At 34.4% G+C, this 15,741-nt stretch overlaps 1 protein-coding gene across 3 annotated transcripts; it reads left to right on the plus strand.

Moving 5' to 3' along the window:
* Positions 1-8,926: 8,926 nt before the first annotated feature.
* On the plus strand, positions 8,927-15,395 carry LOC139855955 (SWI/SNF complex subunit SWI3D). Of its 3 annotated transcripts, none has more exons than XM_071845191.1 (8): positions 8,927-9,438; positions 9,924-10,447; positions 10,705-11,481; positions 11,646-11,812; positions 12,226-12,668; positions 13,843-14,033; positions 14,383-14,821; positions 14,894-15,395. In XM_071845191.1, the coding sequence occupies exons 1-7, from the start codon at positions 8,991-8,993 to the stop codon at positions 14,752-14,754; spliced, it is 2,922 nt and encodes a 973-aa protein (XP_071701292.1). In that variant the 5' UTR covers positions 8,927-8,990; the 3' UTR covers positions 14,755-14,821; positions 14,894-15,395. The 3 variants fall into 3 exon arrangements, with proteins under 3 accessions (XP_071701292.1, XP_071701291.1, XP_071701293.1); XM_071845190.1 differs by having other exon boundaries at positions 8,928-9,438; positions 14,383-14,812; positions 14,894-15,393; XM_071845192.1 differs by having other exon boundaries at positions 8,928-9,438; positions 12,226-12,662; positions 14,383-14,812; positions 14,894-15,392.
* The last annotated feature ends 346 nt before the right edge of the window (positions 15,396-15,741 follow it).

Consider the following 15,741-nt stretch of genomic DNA (forward strand, 5'->3'; position numbering starts at 1 on the left):
AAATCAATGCATAGATATACGATAATCATTACTACAATTGTTTCTAAATTGTTCTTTAAGAACAATTTCAATTGTTTGCATTAATTTGGGTTTTGATTCATTCTAGTTACGATTTCTTCTTAACCCTAATTCATCATACAAACACAATTGAATGTTAGGAAAGCAAGGATTAATCATACCGAAAGTAGGAATTGAATTTGAAGGAATGCACGTTTTTCTTCGTGCGGTCGATCTCTTCAGCCGTGTGTAGGTGTGTGTGTTTTGTAGTGGGTTGAAAAGAAATAAGAGTGAGGGTTTAGTTCAATTTAAAACTGAATCAGACCACGCACGGTCGAAGCACGGTCGACCGTGGTGTTAGCCGTGAAGAAATTTTTCCACGAACAGGACAGGTGTCTGCGGTCGAGTACACGGTCAGCCGTGGTGCTACCGTGGATCCTTCTGATCACTCGTTTCTTCACTTTTTCTTTCTTCGAACGCGTTTTGACGATTCTTAGGTTCTATAGAATACTTGAGGACAAGTTTTCTTTTCCTAACATTGAATGATTACATCCTCCCGATGTTTTAATCATCAATGACACGTAATATATATATATATATATATATATATATATATATATATATATATATATATATATATATATATATATATATATATATATATATATATATATATATATATATATATATATATATATATATATATATATATGTTCAATCACATAGTATACACAAAACGCATCAACCTAGTATTTAGCATGCAATACATGTTTTCACATAAACACACAATCCTAAGGCAAGTAAGCTTCCTACACTTAATCTTTTAAAATCATTTTTCAAAAATAATTTGCATTTGTAAGAAAAACCTTCCTTTTATACAAAGTCTTTTGAGAAGGTTATTCTCATTAGTATTTTGATCATTGATTTTGATTGATTTTAAGATTACCCAATCCTTGACTTATCCCTACCATGGAATTGCTAGCTTGGTCCATTTTTTCCATGTTTTTAATTTTCCTAATAATAGATAATGGACTTTGATTACAAGATTTGTGTTTGCTAGAGTTGTGACATACATTCATTTCATGCTTACCTCTTGAAGAATCACAAATAGTTATCCTTTCAAGTTTTCTTTTCAAAGTGTTATTTTCATCAATTAGAACTTTGTTAAGTTGTGTAACTTTGTGTAATTCTTTCTCCAAAAGTTTTACTTTGTCACGACTACTATCATACACAAATTTAATAGTCTTGTAATCATCTAACAATTCTTCATAATTAGAAGGATATAGTACATGTACCTCATTGCAATCCATGCTTGACACATCATCTTCTTTGAATGGAGATTCAACCTCTTCTTCACTTTGACCGTCTTGATCCATGTCATTCCAAGAGCTCATGAGGCAAAAGTCTTCATTTTCATTCAACCCTTTTGCTCGAAAAACACCAACCCTTTCCGAACCCTTCTCTATTCCTTTACCCTTTAAACTCTTAGAGTTTAAATCTTCTTGAGAACATAGTGAGTCCCAACATTCTTTTGCACTTTCACATGAGATTATCCTTAATCTTTCTTCACTAGGAAGAATTCCATGAAGTAGTGAAATTGCATCAAATTGTTTCAAAACATCATTGTTTTGAAATGTTGACTTCACTAGTCTTGAACTAGCTTGTGGTAGTAATCTTTAGATTTGAGATAAGACTCAAATCTTAATTTTCACACATCAATATTCATCTTATCAAAGATTGGTGCTTCTTTCACCAATTCTTTCAAATATCCCATCGTTTGAGTTGATCCGAGAATCGTTGACTCAAGTTTTTGCACAAAACGAATTTTGACGCTTTCTCGATCGTTTGTAGCGCAATGATTTGAGCAACCCCTCTGATACCAATTGTAAGTAACTAGAGGGGTGTGAATAGTTACTTGTGACGATCACTCCAAATCCATATGGACGAACACGTCATTCATCGATTTCATTGCGAGGTATTTGACCTCTATATGATACGTTTTGTAAACATTGCATTCTTTTAAAAAGGCACACCATAAATGAATATTTAAATCAAAGGTTTTCGACATCTGATGATTTCTACATATAGACAATCACCGTAAATAAGTTTACAATAGTACTTCCATTGACAATGCAGTCAAAATAAGATACATGGTGATGATTTGGTGAATGCAACGTTTCCTTGATAAATATGCCATGTAAGACTCCATGCACATAGCTTGTCTAACATATAAGTAAACAGCGGAAGACTTCTAGGAACCTGAGAATAAACATGCTAACAAGTGTCAACACAGAGGTTGGTGAGTTCATAGTTTTAGTGTTTCGCATAATCTGTATATAAAAGTGGATCACAAGATTTCAGTTGTTTCATCCAGAAACGTTTATCAAAATATTCTACGAAATTGAGCACCCTGGTAACTAAACTTAACGTATATATAATTTGTACCCTTTGTATAATCATCTTAATAATACACGCAAACCAACGTGTACGCTTCGCAAATAGCATACGTCTGTTAAAAGGCTAGTGCTCTAGCTCGGACGGGGATATCAAGCCCTATGGATTCATATACTACTACTCGCGCCCACCAGTTCTTATAACTGGCAGTTAACAGTTACCAAAGCTAAGGGATTTTCGGTTCAAACTCAGTGTAGAATTTAGTATGTACTTGTATCCATTGCGTTTAAAATAAAGTGCATGTATTCTCAGCCCAAAAATATAGATTGCAAAAGCAATTAAAAAGGGATCAATGAAACTCACCTTAGCAGCATATAAAGTCGTTCACCAAAATGTGATCGAAACACGGATTACCAAATAACCGTAGATCTCAACCTAGAGAACATATGTTGGTCAATAAATGTCTATCAAGCTAGTTCAGTTCATAGTGTATCACAATCCTAATGCTCGATATCGACATAGAAAAGTTATCCAATGTTGTTTCAAAAAGTCAATTTTGACAATAGTTTAACAAAACGAGACGTACCTTATATAAGGATTCATTTACTCGGTTGGTAATATCCAAAAATCCATTTTATCAATCTTGTAAACAAGTTGTTTAAATCTTAATTACAGATTCAAAAGCAATTTCAATTAACGTTAATCATAATTCAGTTGATCATATCTTTTAATACGTTCATCGAAACTATTCGGTATCTAAATGAAAAGTTATTGATTTTTCGCCAGCTTTCCAAAAACATGTATATCATATACCTTTTACCAGTAGTATATGTATTTAATTCGTGATTCATTATAAACTGTTTAACGACGAAATTTAGCATACAAGCATGTATAAATATATATACTCGAGCACTAGACATGGATACACAATTAATATATAAAAGATAAGATATGAATACTCACGTATCAATATTGTGATTCAATATTGCAGGAAAGTACGTAGACGCAACAGAGATGATAAACACTAGGTTTGATTTGCAAACAATACTCATGAACATTACCCATAACCTCCATAGCTATAACCCATAGTTTTCTTAACTCTATCCCGCTCAAAAACCCATTTTGAAAGTGACATGCTCATGACCTCGTCGTAGTATTTTATGTATAATACTAATTAATAATATTACTACTAATAATATTAAGATTAATAATAATATTAATCTTAATAATAATAATAATAATATTAATAATAATAATAATAATAATAATAATAATAATAATAATAATAATATTATTATTATTATTATTATTATTATTATTATTATTATTATTATTATTATTATTATTATTGAGAGACAGAGAGATTTGAGAAGAAAAAAATAAATAAATTCGAACAAAACTGCGAGCTTTATAGACCTGGCTTGATTTCCACTGTCATGCGATCACATGGCTGGGCAGTGTAATTCCCATGCGATCGCATGGGAAACTTTTCCAGCTCACAATGTTTTGGCAACTAGCTCGTCGACATATTTTTATAATATATATAATATATAATTTAAATTAATTAATTATATATTATATTTTATTCTCGTGCATAGTTGATTTGTAATTTTTGTTTCGATAAGTCGTACGTCGTCACTCGACTTATGTCCCGGTTCCGGTTTTTTGAATGTCTCTTCGTACGCTGATAAAACTTGTACATTAAATTTTGGGACACGTACCTTAGTCAAAATATAGCCTTAAATTATCCCTAAATTATATCACTCAAAATATAACTTATACATTTGAGTGTTTTGGTCATTTACTTCTATAAATCATCGTCTCGCTATTTTTTAAAATACATTTTAAAATAGTGTTTACTGTAGCAAAGTTACTGTAGCAAAGTCAATTTCACTGTAGCAAATAGTGATTTTCGAAAACACTGTAGCATTTTGGGTACTGTAGCAATTTGAAAATACTGTAGCAAATTAGTGTTTTACTGGTTCATCTTAAATGCTTTAGTTAACTTATCTGAATATCAATCGAATCAATAAACGAATGTTACTATCATTTACTAAATAACTTGAAATTATATATATGTATATATCTTTTTAATATACATAAATCAGTTTTTAAATACACATTGGAAGTTATTTATAAATAAATTTTAATAATAAATATTTCAACTTATCATATATATTCAAATAGATATTTAAACCAATAAGTTTAATGTACGGTATCAAACAATTAATACATTATTACCTTTTCAAGTTATAGTATATATGTATCTATTTACATATAATTGTTCGCGAATCGTCGAAAACAATCGAAGAGTATTTAAATATATAAAAGTAGTTCAAAAATTTTGAAATTCAGTTTTACAGACTTTGCTTATCGTGTCGGAAATGTTAATCATACAAAGATTAAGTTTAAATTTGGTCAGAAATTTCCGGGTCATCACATTACTTAATACGTTTTTAACATTTTTTTCGATTGATCACCAAATTCGATTTTACTTTGATCAACCAACTCAACTCAAACTTGATGTGTGTAGTGTAATGTAAAGAACATAGACACAAGGATTTATAGTGGTTCGGGTAGATGTTAACTAATCCACCTTAATCCACTCCCCGATCACACTAATCGGGATTTGTTGCTTCACTAAGCACTTTTCTCCAAATCCGGTGGAGATCCGATTTACAAGTCTTCAATCTTCTTTAGTAGACAACAAACCTAATCTTTCTATCCCTTTGAAAGATCAACTCTAACCTAGATCAACTTGTCTTCACCTTGGACAAGTACTAATCTCCAAATGAGATTAATCAACTTCCTAAGTCCCTTTAAGGAAGTAGATCACTAAGCTAGCCTTTGCTTCCACTAATTGAAGTTACAAGACTCATACACTCTGCAATGATGACCCTAACACAATACTAGGACATACATTACATTAAGTAAACTCACAAGATAAATGATTTTAATTAGTAAGTTTACAATAACCCAATTCTATATCTATAAGATCATAGAATCTTCTCTTGCTTGATCACATTTGAGTAGTAATTGATGCACTTGTGATCACTGGAGATAAGCCTTTTAAATGTGCAAGAGGGTCAGCTTCAAATGCTCTTAAATGTTTGCCTTTTATAGTGGGATTCAAAAAATAGCCGTTGACACACGGTTGTCTTCATGGTCGACCGTGGTGCGACCGTACGTGCTCCAGTCCAAAATTGGTATCCGTTGTATAGCCGTTTGACTCAGATTTGAACACCACATTTTGGCACCTTTACTCCTTCTAGCACCTGCAAAAGAAACCAAACATCCTATACAAGTACTATATGCATTAAGTGTGTGAGATTTGGTCTCATTGCATGAAAGTGACTAATCATTCCAAAAGTGACAAACCCAACATTCTTGGAGAAGTGTCTTGATTGATATTTAGGGAAATTTCAGATTGGTCAAGACTTAGTTAGTCACTTTAATGCTCCTGGTTCAATTCTAAAAGCTAGTCACTATATCATTAACTCCCTAGTTCCAATTAATCACAAGTCATGTTTCATTTGAGTTTAGTTAGGGATTAATTGAATAATACCTCTATAAGATAATCATGAAGTGTGTAGAGACATTAAGGTTAAGTTATTCTTGATCAAGCAATCATACTTAGTTACTTAGACTAGACCAAATAGACAATTGACTATAGTTTCATTGTGAACCATTTTACACTTAATCTATTGGAGTAGTTTAGTTACTTGAATCCTAACTAATGAGCACATGGCAAACATATTAATTAAGTTGACAAGTTTATGAGTATTAAGCATATTAGCAAGTAGCAAGTAATACTCACATAGCAAGAGATAGTTATTCTAAGATCAATCATGTGGATACTTGTACAACTTATAATTCAAGTACTTAAAAAGTATAATGTGCAATATAACACATTACATGATTAATGTGTAAGCACACATTAATGTCCAACACATGAACAAGAGAAGGGCAATCTCTAGTTGGAACTTGGTGACCATCCTAAATGTATCTAAGTGTGTTTTAGGATTACAAGTCATTTCTAGTTTAACCTTGAGATCATTGTTCTTCATTTAGCCTTAATTAATCACTAAGTCATTTCTAATAGCAATCATTGTTCTAGTGACATTGGCTTAAGTGTGTTGGCACTTGATGATCGTACTAAATATATCTAGATAAGAATTAAGATCACAAGTTGTTGATTAACACTTATGTGTTATGCCTAATCTTGGTTAATTTGTCATTAAGATGTCATTAGGCGTAATTAATCATAATTAGTGTTTTTATGACCAAAACTCAATTGAGTATGGAGAGGGCATCTATTCTAAGCATGTTTAGAAAGGTTTCATGAATTATAGATGTCGGGAACTAGTCAAACTTTATTTGGTCAAAATTGGAGACAGAAGAAACTGCGATCGCACTGCGGTTGACCGTGGTGGCGACCGTGCAACTTGTTTTCAGAAAACTACGTTGCAATTCAGTTTGGGGTTTCACGGTTGACTATGCAGTCGACCGTACCTCGACCGTGTGTTTACCTGAACTTTTAATTTCATTCTTAATCCTATGTTTGACTTGGTCATTTGCAAGATAAAGTATGGATTAGTGACCTTGCGTGTTTTATGTTAAGATGTCAGTCATCACTTATGCGTATGTGTGTGTGTCATCATCAAAACATATTCTTTGGTTAATGATACTTAAGTTTATCGTTTAGTGTATTAACCCACATTCAACCAACAATTCAAGTTATTTATTTCATGTTTTTTGCAACAAAAAAAAAAAAAAAAATAAATAGGGATGATATCAGATCGGGTTTAGGTAACCCTAGGCCTGGACTCGGTTATAAAAACTCGTCCCAAACTTTGATCCAGACCCGTCGGGTTTCTAAACGGGTTTCTCCGCGGGTATTCGGGTCCCAATTTACTTACGAACTTACGGGCAAATGGGTTTTTCCACGAGTATTTAAGTCTTTTTTCGAGTATACGAGCCGGTTAATCGGATATACGGGTCGGGTAATCGGGTTCACGAGGCGGACAATCAGGTTTACGGGTCGGGTATATGGATTCGGGTCTTTATTCGGGTATACGGGCCGGGTAATCGGGTTTCTGCCTAAAATCATCCCCGGATCTGAACCCGCGAAAAAAATTAAAACCATCCCCATACCGCCCCAAGACCCATTTACCAGGCCCGGACCCGACCCAAAAATATCGGTTTTGGGTTTCCTATCGGGTACGAGTTTTTTTTACCATCCCTAAGTATTAGGTAGTACAAAATGCAAAATTAATTGATATTATATTTATCATTATTCTCTTGTTATTATTTTACATATAAATATAAATATAAATAATATAAAAAAATTAATATAACAGAAAAATAAAAATAAAATGTCACATCAGTACTGCACTAACAACCAACACAAAAAATTCACACCACCACTACTCCACTAAAAAAGCCAACACATCTTAATTATCAAAAAAGTGTAAAAAACAACCAACGCGAACATCCAACACGAGTCACCACTACAAATAGTCTTACAGTTTATTGTCTTCTTGTACTTTGTAAATACTATCCATTTCTTCGGAATGCTAAATGCATTTCATGATATAACTTACACACTAAAAACGTACTACCAACAACCACAATTTTAAAAGGCACGGTGCATGTACCACATCAATGATATTTAAAAGTCGTTCAAATTTATCCAAACACAATATTACATTCTAAGCTTTTCTATGATGTCTTATATCAGATGCTTCCCTTATTTCTCTCAGAAAACATAGTAATAGGTTGTGTTTGTTTCTCAATTACATCAAGCAACACTATAGGTTCAAGCAGCTCTCTCTAATTATCTAAAATAGAAAAGGCCAATCTCACCAAATGCAATTCGAAATCACTAAAGAATATACGGAAACCAATAGGTAAAAAAAAACACTCGCCAATCACATCATGTGCACGCAGGCTTTTAAAGAACATAATAACTATAAATTAACCAAAATACCCCTCACATGCAGTTCACGTGAAGTCACTTAACGGTTCAAATTTAACGACTGTTGAATTTAAGGTTATCCATGGAATAACTTAAAAGATCGAGGTCAACGAAGCCAAAAAACAGATGAAGGTCGCTAACAATATTTATTGCAAAGTTCAGAAACCATCGACAAAATGTTATATTTTTTTTATCGTTCTTTAATTTCTTACGTGAAATGAAATGTGAACATACAAACCTATATCTACATCTACATAGGGAATTGATAAATTAGACATTACTTTTATTTCATCCATCACAACTGTGTATTAACAGATTATATACTACAACATGTTAATGCATGATTTACGGTGAATTAACTAAAAATTACGGTAGATATATCAAAACCCATCTACATAGTATACTATACTACTTTCCGTATAATATAGTAGACAAAATTTCCATGACCGTCGGATTCAGATGCAGTCACCATTAAACGTCCAGCAGTGGTGCAGAACACTGTAATATCATGGACTCGCGATACACAAAATAACAATAACAATAGTGTTTGTTGTGTATAGATCTCTCCTCCTTCAATCTTCTGTCTTTGAGTTGCAAAACAAGCCCTAAAATTAAAAATTATATGGAAGAAAAACACAATTCACCGACAACTGTCACCGAATCACCACCACCGCCGTTAACGGCGGAGCTACCGTCTTCACGGAGACGAGGTGGAGCTTTAAAAAGAAAAGCCTCGAATTTTGGCAACAACAGCTTATCAACACCGCCACCGTCATCGAAGCGTCAAACACGAGAGAAACCGTCTCCGGTGTTATTTCCCCCGATCCACAACGGTCCGTTGACCAGAGGTAGGTTACAGCCTAATTACATTGACTCGACGTCGTTTTGGGATGCGGTGGCTGTGAACGGTGAAACTGACGTTGGGGCTGTTGCGAAAATAGAAGCGAAAGTGGAAGAGGAATTGGTTGCTAGGAGAGCAGCTTGGGAAGCATTAGAAGCCAAAATTGAAGCTGAATTTGAGAAATTGAAATCACGTGATGTTAATTCACATGTTGTCCCAACTTTTTGTGGTAAGTCACTGTAAATTGGATTGATAGTTGTATGCATATGTATATACTGTATCATTAATTAATATGTATGTATGTATGTAGTATATGTCTGCATGATTAATTTAATTGCAGAATAGAATAGTAATATACTAGTACTGATGATTAGGATGGTCAAATTTAGGAACTTCACTTTTGAAAAGTAATTGAAATGTTAAACTTTGAGCTGGTATGTGTGAAATGACTTGCTGCAGTCGGAATTTGGAAGAATAGGTTTCTAAGTTGTTTTATGCTTTATTTATGTAAAAATTTCCTAATTTGAGTTACTGTTATCAGCTGAAATTATAAGTTTGATTTACTTATGGTTCTCAATATTGGACCTGGGACTTGTGTGTGTTTCTGACCAAATCTTATTTATCCTTTAGTATTGCACTGAAGTTTAGTAGTTTCAAGGGTACTAAAATATAGAAATGAACCTACTGCGAACTGACAAGGGGTGGGATGTGCAGGTTGGTTTTCATGGACAAAAGTTCATCAATTGGAGGAGAAGGCATTGCCGTCTTTCTTCAACGGGAAGTTGGAAAACCGGACTCCTGAAATCTATATGGAAATACGGAATTCCATAATGAGAAAATTTCATGCGAATCCCAACACCCAAATAGAAGAAAAAGATCTTTCTGAGATATCAGTTGGTGATTTGGATGCTAAGAAAGAGGTGATGGAGTTTTTAGACTATTGGGGGTTAATTAATTACTATCCATTACCAGAGGCAGGTGTTGCCACCTCAGTTGGTGGTCCTGAAGAAGCTGCAAAACATAATTCACTGATACAAAAACTTTACGAGTTTGAGGTGGAACAAGTGTGCTCTCCTGCTACTCCTAGGAGTAGTTTTGCTACGCCTGCAGTTCCATCCCGGTTGGCTGAGTCCATGCTAACTGATGAATCGTTACAGCCTGAGGGACCATCTGTTGAGTATCACTGCAATTCATGTGCAGCTGATTGCTCTCGTAAGCGTTACCATTGTCAGAAACAGGTACGTCTTCTCGGACTTGTAACTCATTCTATAAATAGTTTACTGTTATTCCTTTCTGTTGTATCTTTAGTTATTAATAGGAGTAGATATGTACTATGGCACCATCCATAGAGAAAAGTATCACCAAGTGTCAGATAATGGGAAAGTTGTCCATGATTTTTCCCAGGAAAAAGTTATGAAATAACATATGAAATTATACAATATATATGTTTTATCAGAGTTTTGTGCTGCATGTTGATTTGGTTTGTGTTAGGCAGGCAGATTATGACTTATGTACTGAATGCTTCAATGATGGAAAGTTTGATTCTGATATGGCACCATCTGATTTCATCCTTATGGATGCCGGTGATGCTGCTGGGACAAGCAGCGGGAAATGGACAGATCAAGAGACGTTGCTGTTACTTGAAGCTCTGGAGCTTTTCAAAGAGAACTGGAATGAGATTGCTGAACATGTTGCGACTAAAACTAAAGCTCAATGTATTTTACACTTTGTTCAAATGCCAATTGAAGATACATTCCGGGATTGTGACGATGAAGATGATGCAAATCACAAGGAAAGAACTAATAAGAAAGATACAAATGATGAGGAAAAAACTGAAAAGAAAGATACAGATGAAGAGAAAAAAACTGAGACGAAAGATACAGATGGTAAGGAAGAAACTGAGATGAAAGACACAAATCTTGATGATAATGACGAGAAAAAAGAAGTTAGGTCAAGTTTAGAAGAAGAAGAAGAAGCTGACAAAAAAGAAGTTGATGAGGAAAATGGTGATTCGAAAGGTGTAAAAGAAACTGAGGATACTAAGGTTGTACTTAACAATGATGATTTACGTTCTGATAATGGCAAACCTGACGCGTCTCCAATGGATACTTCAGAGCAGGTGGATAATGATAAATTAAAAGATATTAATCAGGAAAATGGTGTGAACATTGCGGTGAAAGCACTCAGAGAAGCATTTGATGCTGTGGGCTCTCTTTCTCCTCTCAATGAGAAACTTTCTTTTGCTGATGCTGGCAACCCTGTCATGGCTATGGTAAGTTAGTTGCTTAAAGAATGGGCACTAAAACCAATATAGATAATTGAATTCAAGAAGCTTCCTAAATGCAAATTTTGATACGTGTAGTGTATAGTGTTTTTAGATGTTTGTTTGAGTTCCGTACCTTTGTTTAGTTGGTTTATCGGTTTTGCATTTTTCAGGCAGCATTTCTGACTCGGTTGGTGGAGCCTAATATCGTGACTGCTTCAGCCCGTACTTCTTTGAAATCTGTGTCTGGTGGTGCCACTGGTTTGCAGCTTTCTGCAAGGCATTGCTTTGTTTTAGAAGATCCAACCAATGAAAAGAAGAAAGCGGATGACAAAGAGAGGTTAATAAACTTGTAGATTCATCTCTAACTAACCCTTGAGGCAAATATCAACCCATTTACTTGTAAATGGGTCATGTGGGCTCTATCTAACTCCAACAGATAATATAGGCCGAAGATAAAACTTAACTAATATGAAATGGTTTTGACAGTTTGAAGGTGACCCAAAGCATTATTTGAATATTTTTATCCTACCGTATCTGTTCTATTCAAAACAATTTGGATGCTTTTTATAAAATTTTTTGTTTATTTTTCTTATAATATTTTTCATTTAAGGAAAAAAGAAGTGTTAGTGGTTTGAGCCCAGCTGACCTGTTTTGACACGATAAATATTTTATATTTTGACTTAGTTAATTTGTTACACAAACTGACCATATTGCCACCTGTAAAACTAACTAACATCAATGTGTACTCAGAGATGACCAAGAAGTGGTGGAGCAAGAAGGCTTAAAAGAGCAGTCTGATCCAGTAAATGAGCATAACGAGAAGGAAGATACGAATGTAGCCGGGAATGAGAAGGAAAAATTGGTGGTCTCTAGTGAAAAGGAAGAAGATCCAATTACACCAGTAGTTGTGGTTTCTAAGAAAGGAAAAAATGCTGGCTCACGAAGAAAGTGTTCTACAAAGAAAGACAAGGTTACGGTTACTGAGAAACAGGTCATTACTGAAGAAACGGATAAGCAAACACAAGTTGAGAATCCTGTAAACATTAAAAAGGAATCTGAGGATTCTGCTGATGCTGTTCCACCGTCAGTGGCTGTCTCTCAGTCGACAGATGCTCCCAAGGATGTGGAGATGGCGGAGAAGGCAGAACCTCCCCAGTCTGCACCGGCTGAAAAAACAGATAATTCAGGTTTGTGTAAGTTATCTACAGCACTAATGTTATTAATATCTTGATGAGGGTAGAAGGGATATAATAGGGAATCTGTTGTACTGTAAAAATTAGCAGTACAAGTTGAGGTTTCAACTTATTTACTTGGGAATTGGTTATTATGGTTATGTTTTGTAATGCAAATAAACGTGGCCAAACAGAATTTAACGATTGAATAATACGAACAAAATAAACAAAGAAGTTTGCTTCGACTTCTTTATTCACGAAAACAAAAAGCTCAAAGCTTTGTTGACTTTTTATTAAATTCAATATCTCAAAAAAACTAAAACAACCGTAACCGGTAGACATATTATATACTAGAGCAAATTAAGGATAAACATAAACTAATAAGGATAAACATAAATTCAAATAAAATTGTTGAACCCTTCCTATCCAATACCAACACGTGATTTTGCATGTCCACCATTTTGTTTTCCAAGCCCAACATAATGATTCATGTATTTGGCCCAATAATCCACCAACCCAATTGTTCCAACATATTGACCCAATCCTGCATCATTTTGTTAAACAAAATCTTATAGATATGAATGTGAACAGGTCAAAATTATTCAAAGTGTAGTATTAATAATCTAAAAACTTCATTAAAAATATGATTATTATATACTTTATAGTTTTGTATTATAAGTGGGCAACTGTCACAGAAATTCCGATTGTTAATTCAGCCACTCAGGAGTAGTTTTATGTCGGTTAATCCTTGCAGAATGTCTTGTCCATGAACATTTCTGAATTGCTAAATCTATAAGGCCATACTATGTTGGGTTTGTCTGGCATTTGCTCCATATTAACACATTTAATTATGTATACGAAATGGTAAAATTTTGATATGGGTCGACGCAACCCTCTTGATCTGTACTAAACGTCACTCATCTTAACTTAAACTGAATATGACCCGCAACCAACCCTCCCATATTAAACATCTATCTCTTAGTAACAGTATGCTCTACTTGAACGAATCGGTGTGCTGGTGTGTGATTCTCCGTCTTTTTCGTGTTAGGGGAAAAAATGTTCTTTCCAGTTATCATGCTTTTCTGTTTCACAACAAGTAAACATATTAGAACCTTTTCAATTATTTGAAAGGGACTCATTTGACATTTTTTTTCTATGGTCTAGTTTAATTTATTTTCTATGTTCAATATTGTAGGCGAAATAGAAGCAATAGACACTGATAATGTGAAGAAACAACCTGTGGACACTAAAGATGACCCAATTATGCATAACTTGACACGTGCAGCTGTTACTGCCATTTCTGCTGCAGCTGTCAAGGCAAAACTCTTGGCGGACCAGGAAGAAGACCATATTCGACAGCTTGCCACGTCATTGGTAGAGAAGCAGGTAATTAGTTACTGACTAGTTTCTATTGAATGTTGATATTCAATATGGGTAGCAATTTTCACAAATCTGCTTATTAATTGGTTGATTGACGTTATGTTTTGTTTCTAATGGATCAAATTGTAAAACACCTAAAATTCGGCTGAAAAGAGAACATGACAAACAGGTTGAGCATCTTCTTCCAAAGTCTATTTTTGAAGTATAGATGAAATTATGTATGTTTTTGGGCAAATACGTCTCAAATCATTTGCCTAATATGCCAGACCCGCCCATTTAGCCACCTCTATTATTAACAACCATAGATCTCTTTTGGTTGTAGTGATAAGTTACTTATGTTACTTATATACTGCAGTTGCACAAACTGGAGACCAAGTTGGCTTTCTTTACGGAGATGGAGGGTGTTGTATCAAGGGCTCGGGAACAATTGGAAAGGTCAAAGCAGAGACTTTACCATGAACGCGCCCAAATAATCACTGCCCGATTGGGCATGTCTGCTTCTTCTGCTGGTAGACCTATGGGACAACAACCATTACCAAACAGGCCCGGAGCGACATTACCAAATACTGTACAAAGACCACCAAATCCAATGATGAGCATGACTCCTCAAAGGCCACCACTTTCAAGACCTATGATGGGGCCCACTCCACCCGTTTCTAACTTGAAGGGTCCCGGCACAGTTGCAGGAAACTCTGATCAGGTTTCAAACAACCAGGGAATGAAGTAATATGGCCCTCATAAATGTTATTTAGCATTATTACCAAAACACGCGAACTACTAACAAGGTATACCAAGTGAGTCATCTGCTTGATCATAAGCTTAATATTTGGGACTATAATAAAATAACTTGAATCTCTACTTGGCAGGTAAGATTCGTCATTGGTGAAGCTTTGAAATCAAGGGTCTGGATGGGTTGAAGGGTCAATTAATTAGAAGGTCAACTAAAGAGCGTATATGTTATCTAAGTCGGTAATAATGTGCAAGTTGGTAAGTCATTTGAGTTAGCGTTGTTGTTAATGCAGTATCAATGGGAGGTGCAGGGGCTGTGGTAACGTTTCATGTTGTGTAGATATACTCAGGATTTGTAGCGGGGTATTATTGACTATTAATAGGCGTGTCATGTCATTCTGAGTTTCAAGAACATCCTAGGGTTCATTTGCACCTGAATATTATTATCTTGTCAAGGTGTGGGTAGGTATTAAATTATCTGTTGTATCTTCATCATGTGTTCTAAATTTCTAACTATAAAAGCTGTGTGTTCTCCCATTTTGTATTACCTTGTATCTTTTTGGAAGGAAATGCGGATACATCCAAAATTACAACTTGGTTGAACTTTTCAAGAAAATATTAAGTTTAGAAAAAAAAAATTATTGATGTTATTGTCTCCCTTTTCAACTTATACACTGTACTTGTTTATATGAGTTGAGATTATATTTTACCATGTGAAAAATTTGGTATTTGTTTAGACTTTAGAGGGAGTAAAAGTCAAGAATTCGTGTTTAAGATAATTTGGTGTTTAGTGAATTGTTTTGTTGGATATCATGTGAATTCTACTCGTCAATAAGTTGGATTTAGAACCGGTAGAATTCTTCAAGGATTGATTCAACAAATCCAGTGCCAACATCATGTTGCATCCATGAATTTTGATAATGTTTTCGTGTTCTGTTCAAGTGTTAATTGCATGTTCAAGTGTTAATTGATGCATAATGCAAGT

This window comes from Rutidosis leptorrhynchoides, chromosome 6 (genome assembly GCF_046630445.1).
Source record: "Rutidosis leptorrhynchoides isolate AG116_Rl617_1_P2 chromosome 6, CSIRO_AGI_Rlap_v1, whole genome shotgun sequence".
NCBI lineage: Eukaryota > Viridiplantae > Streptophyta > Magnoliopsida > Asterales > Asteraceae > Rutidosis > Rutidosis leptorrhynchoides.

Coding starts and splice junctions, on each gene's coding strand:
- LOC139855955 (XM_071845191.1), top strand. CDS start 8,991: ATGGAAGAAAAACACAATTCACCGACAACTGTCACCGAATCACCACCA. Junction 11,813..12,225: donor AAAGCGGATGACAAAGAGAG/GTTAATAAACTT, acceptor ATGTGTACTCAG/AGATGACCAAGAAGTGGTGG. Junction 12,669..13,842: donor AACAGATAATTCAGGTTTGT/GTAAGTTATCTA, acceptor TCAATATTGTAG/GCGAAATAGAAGCAATAGAC.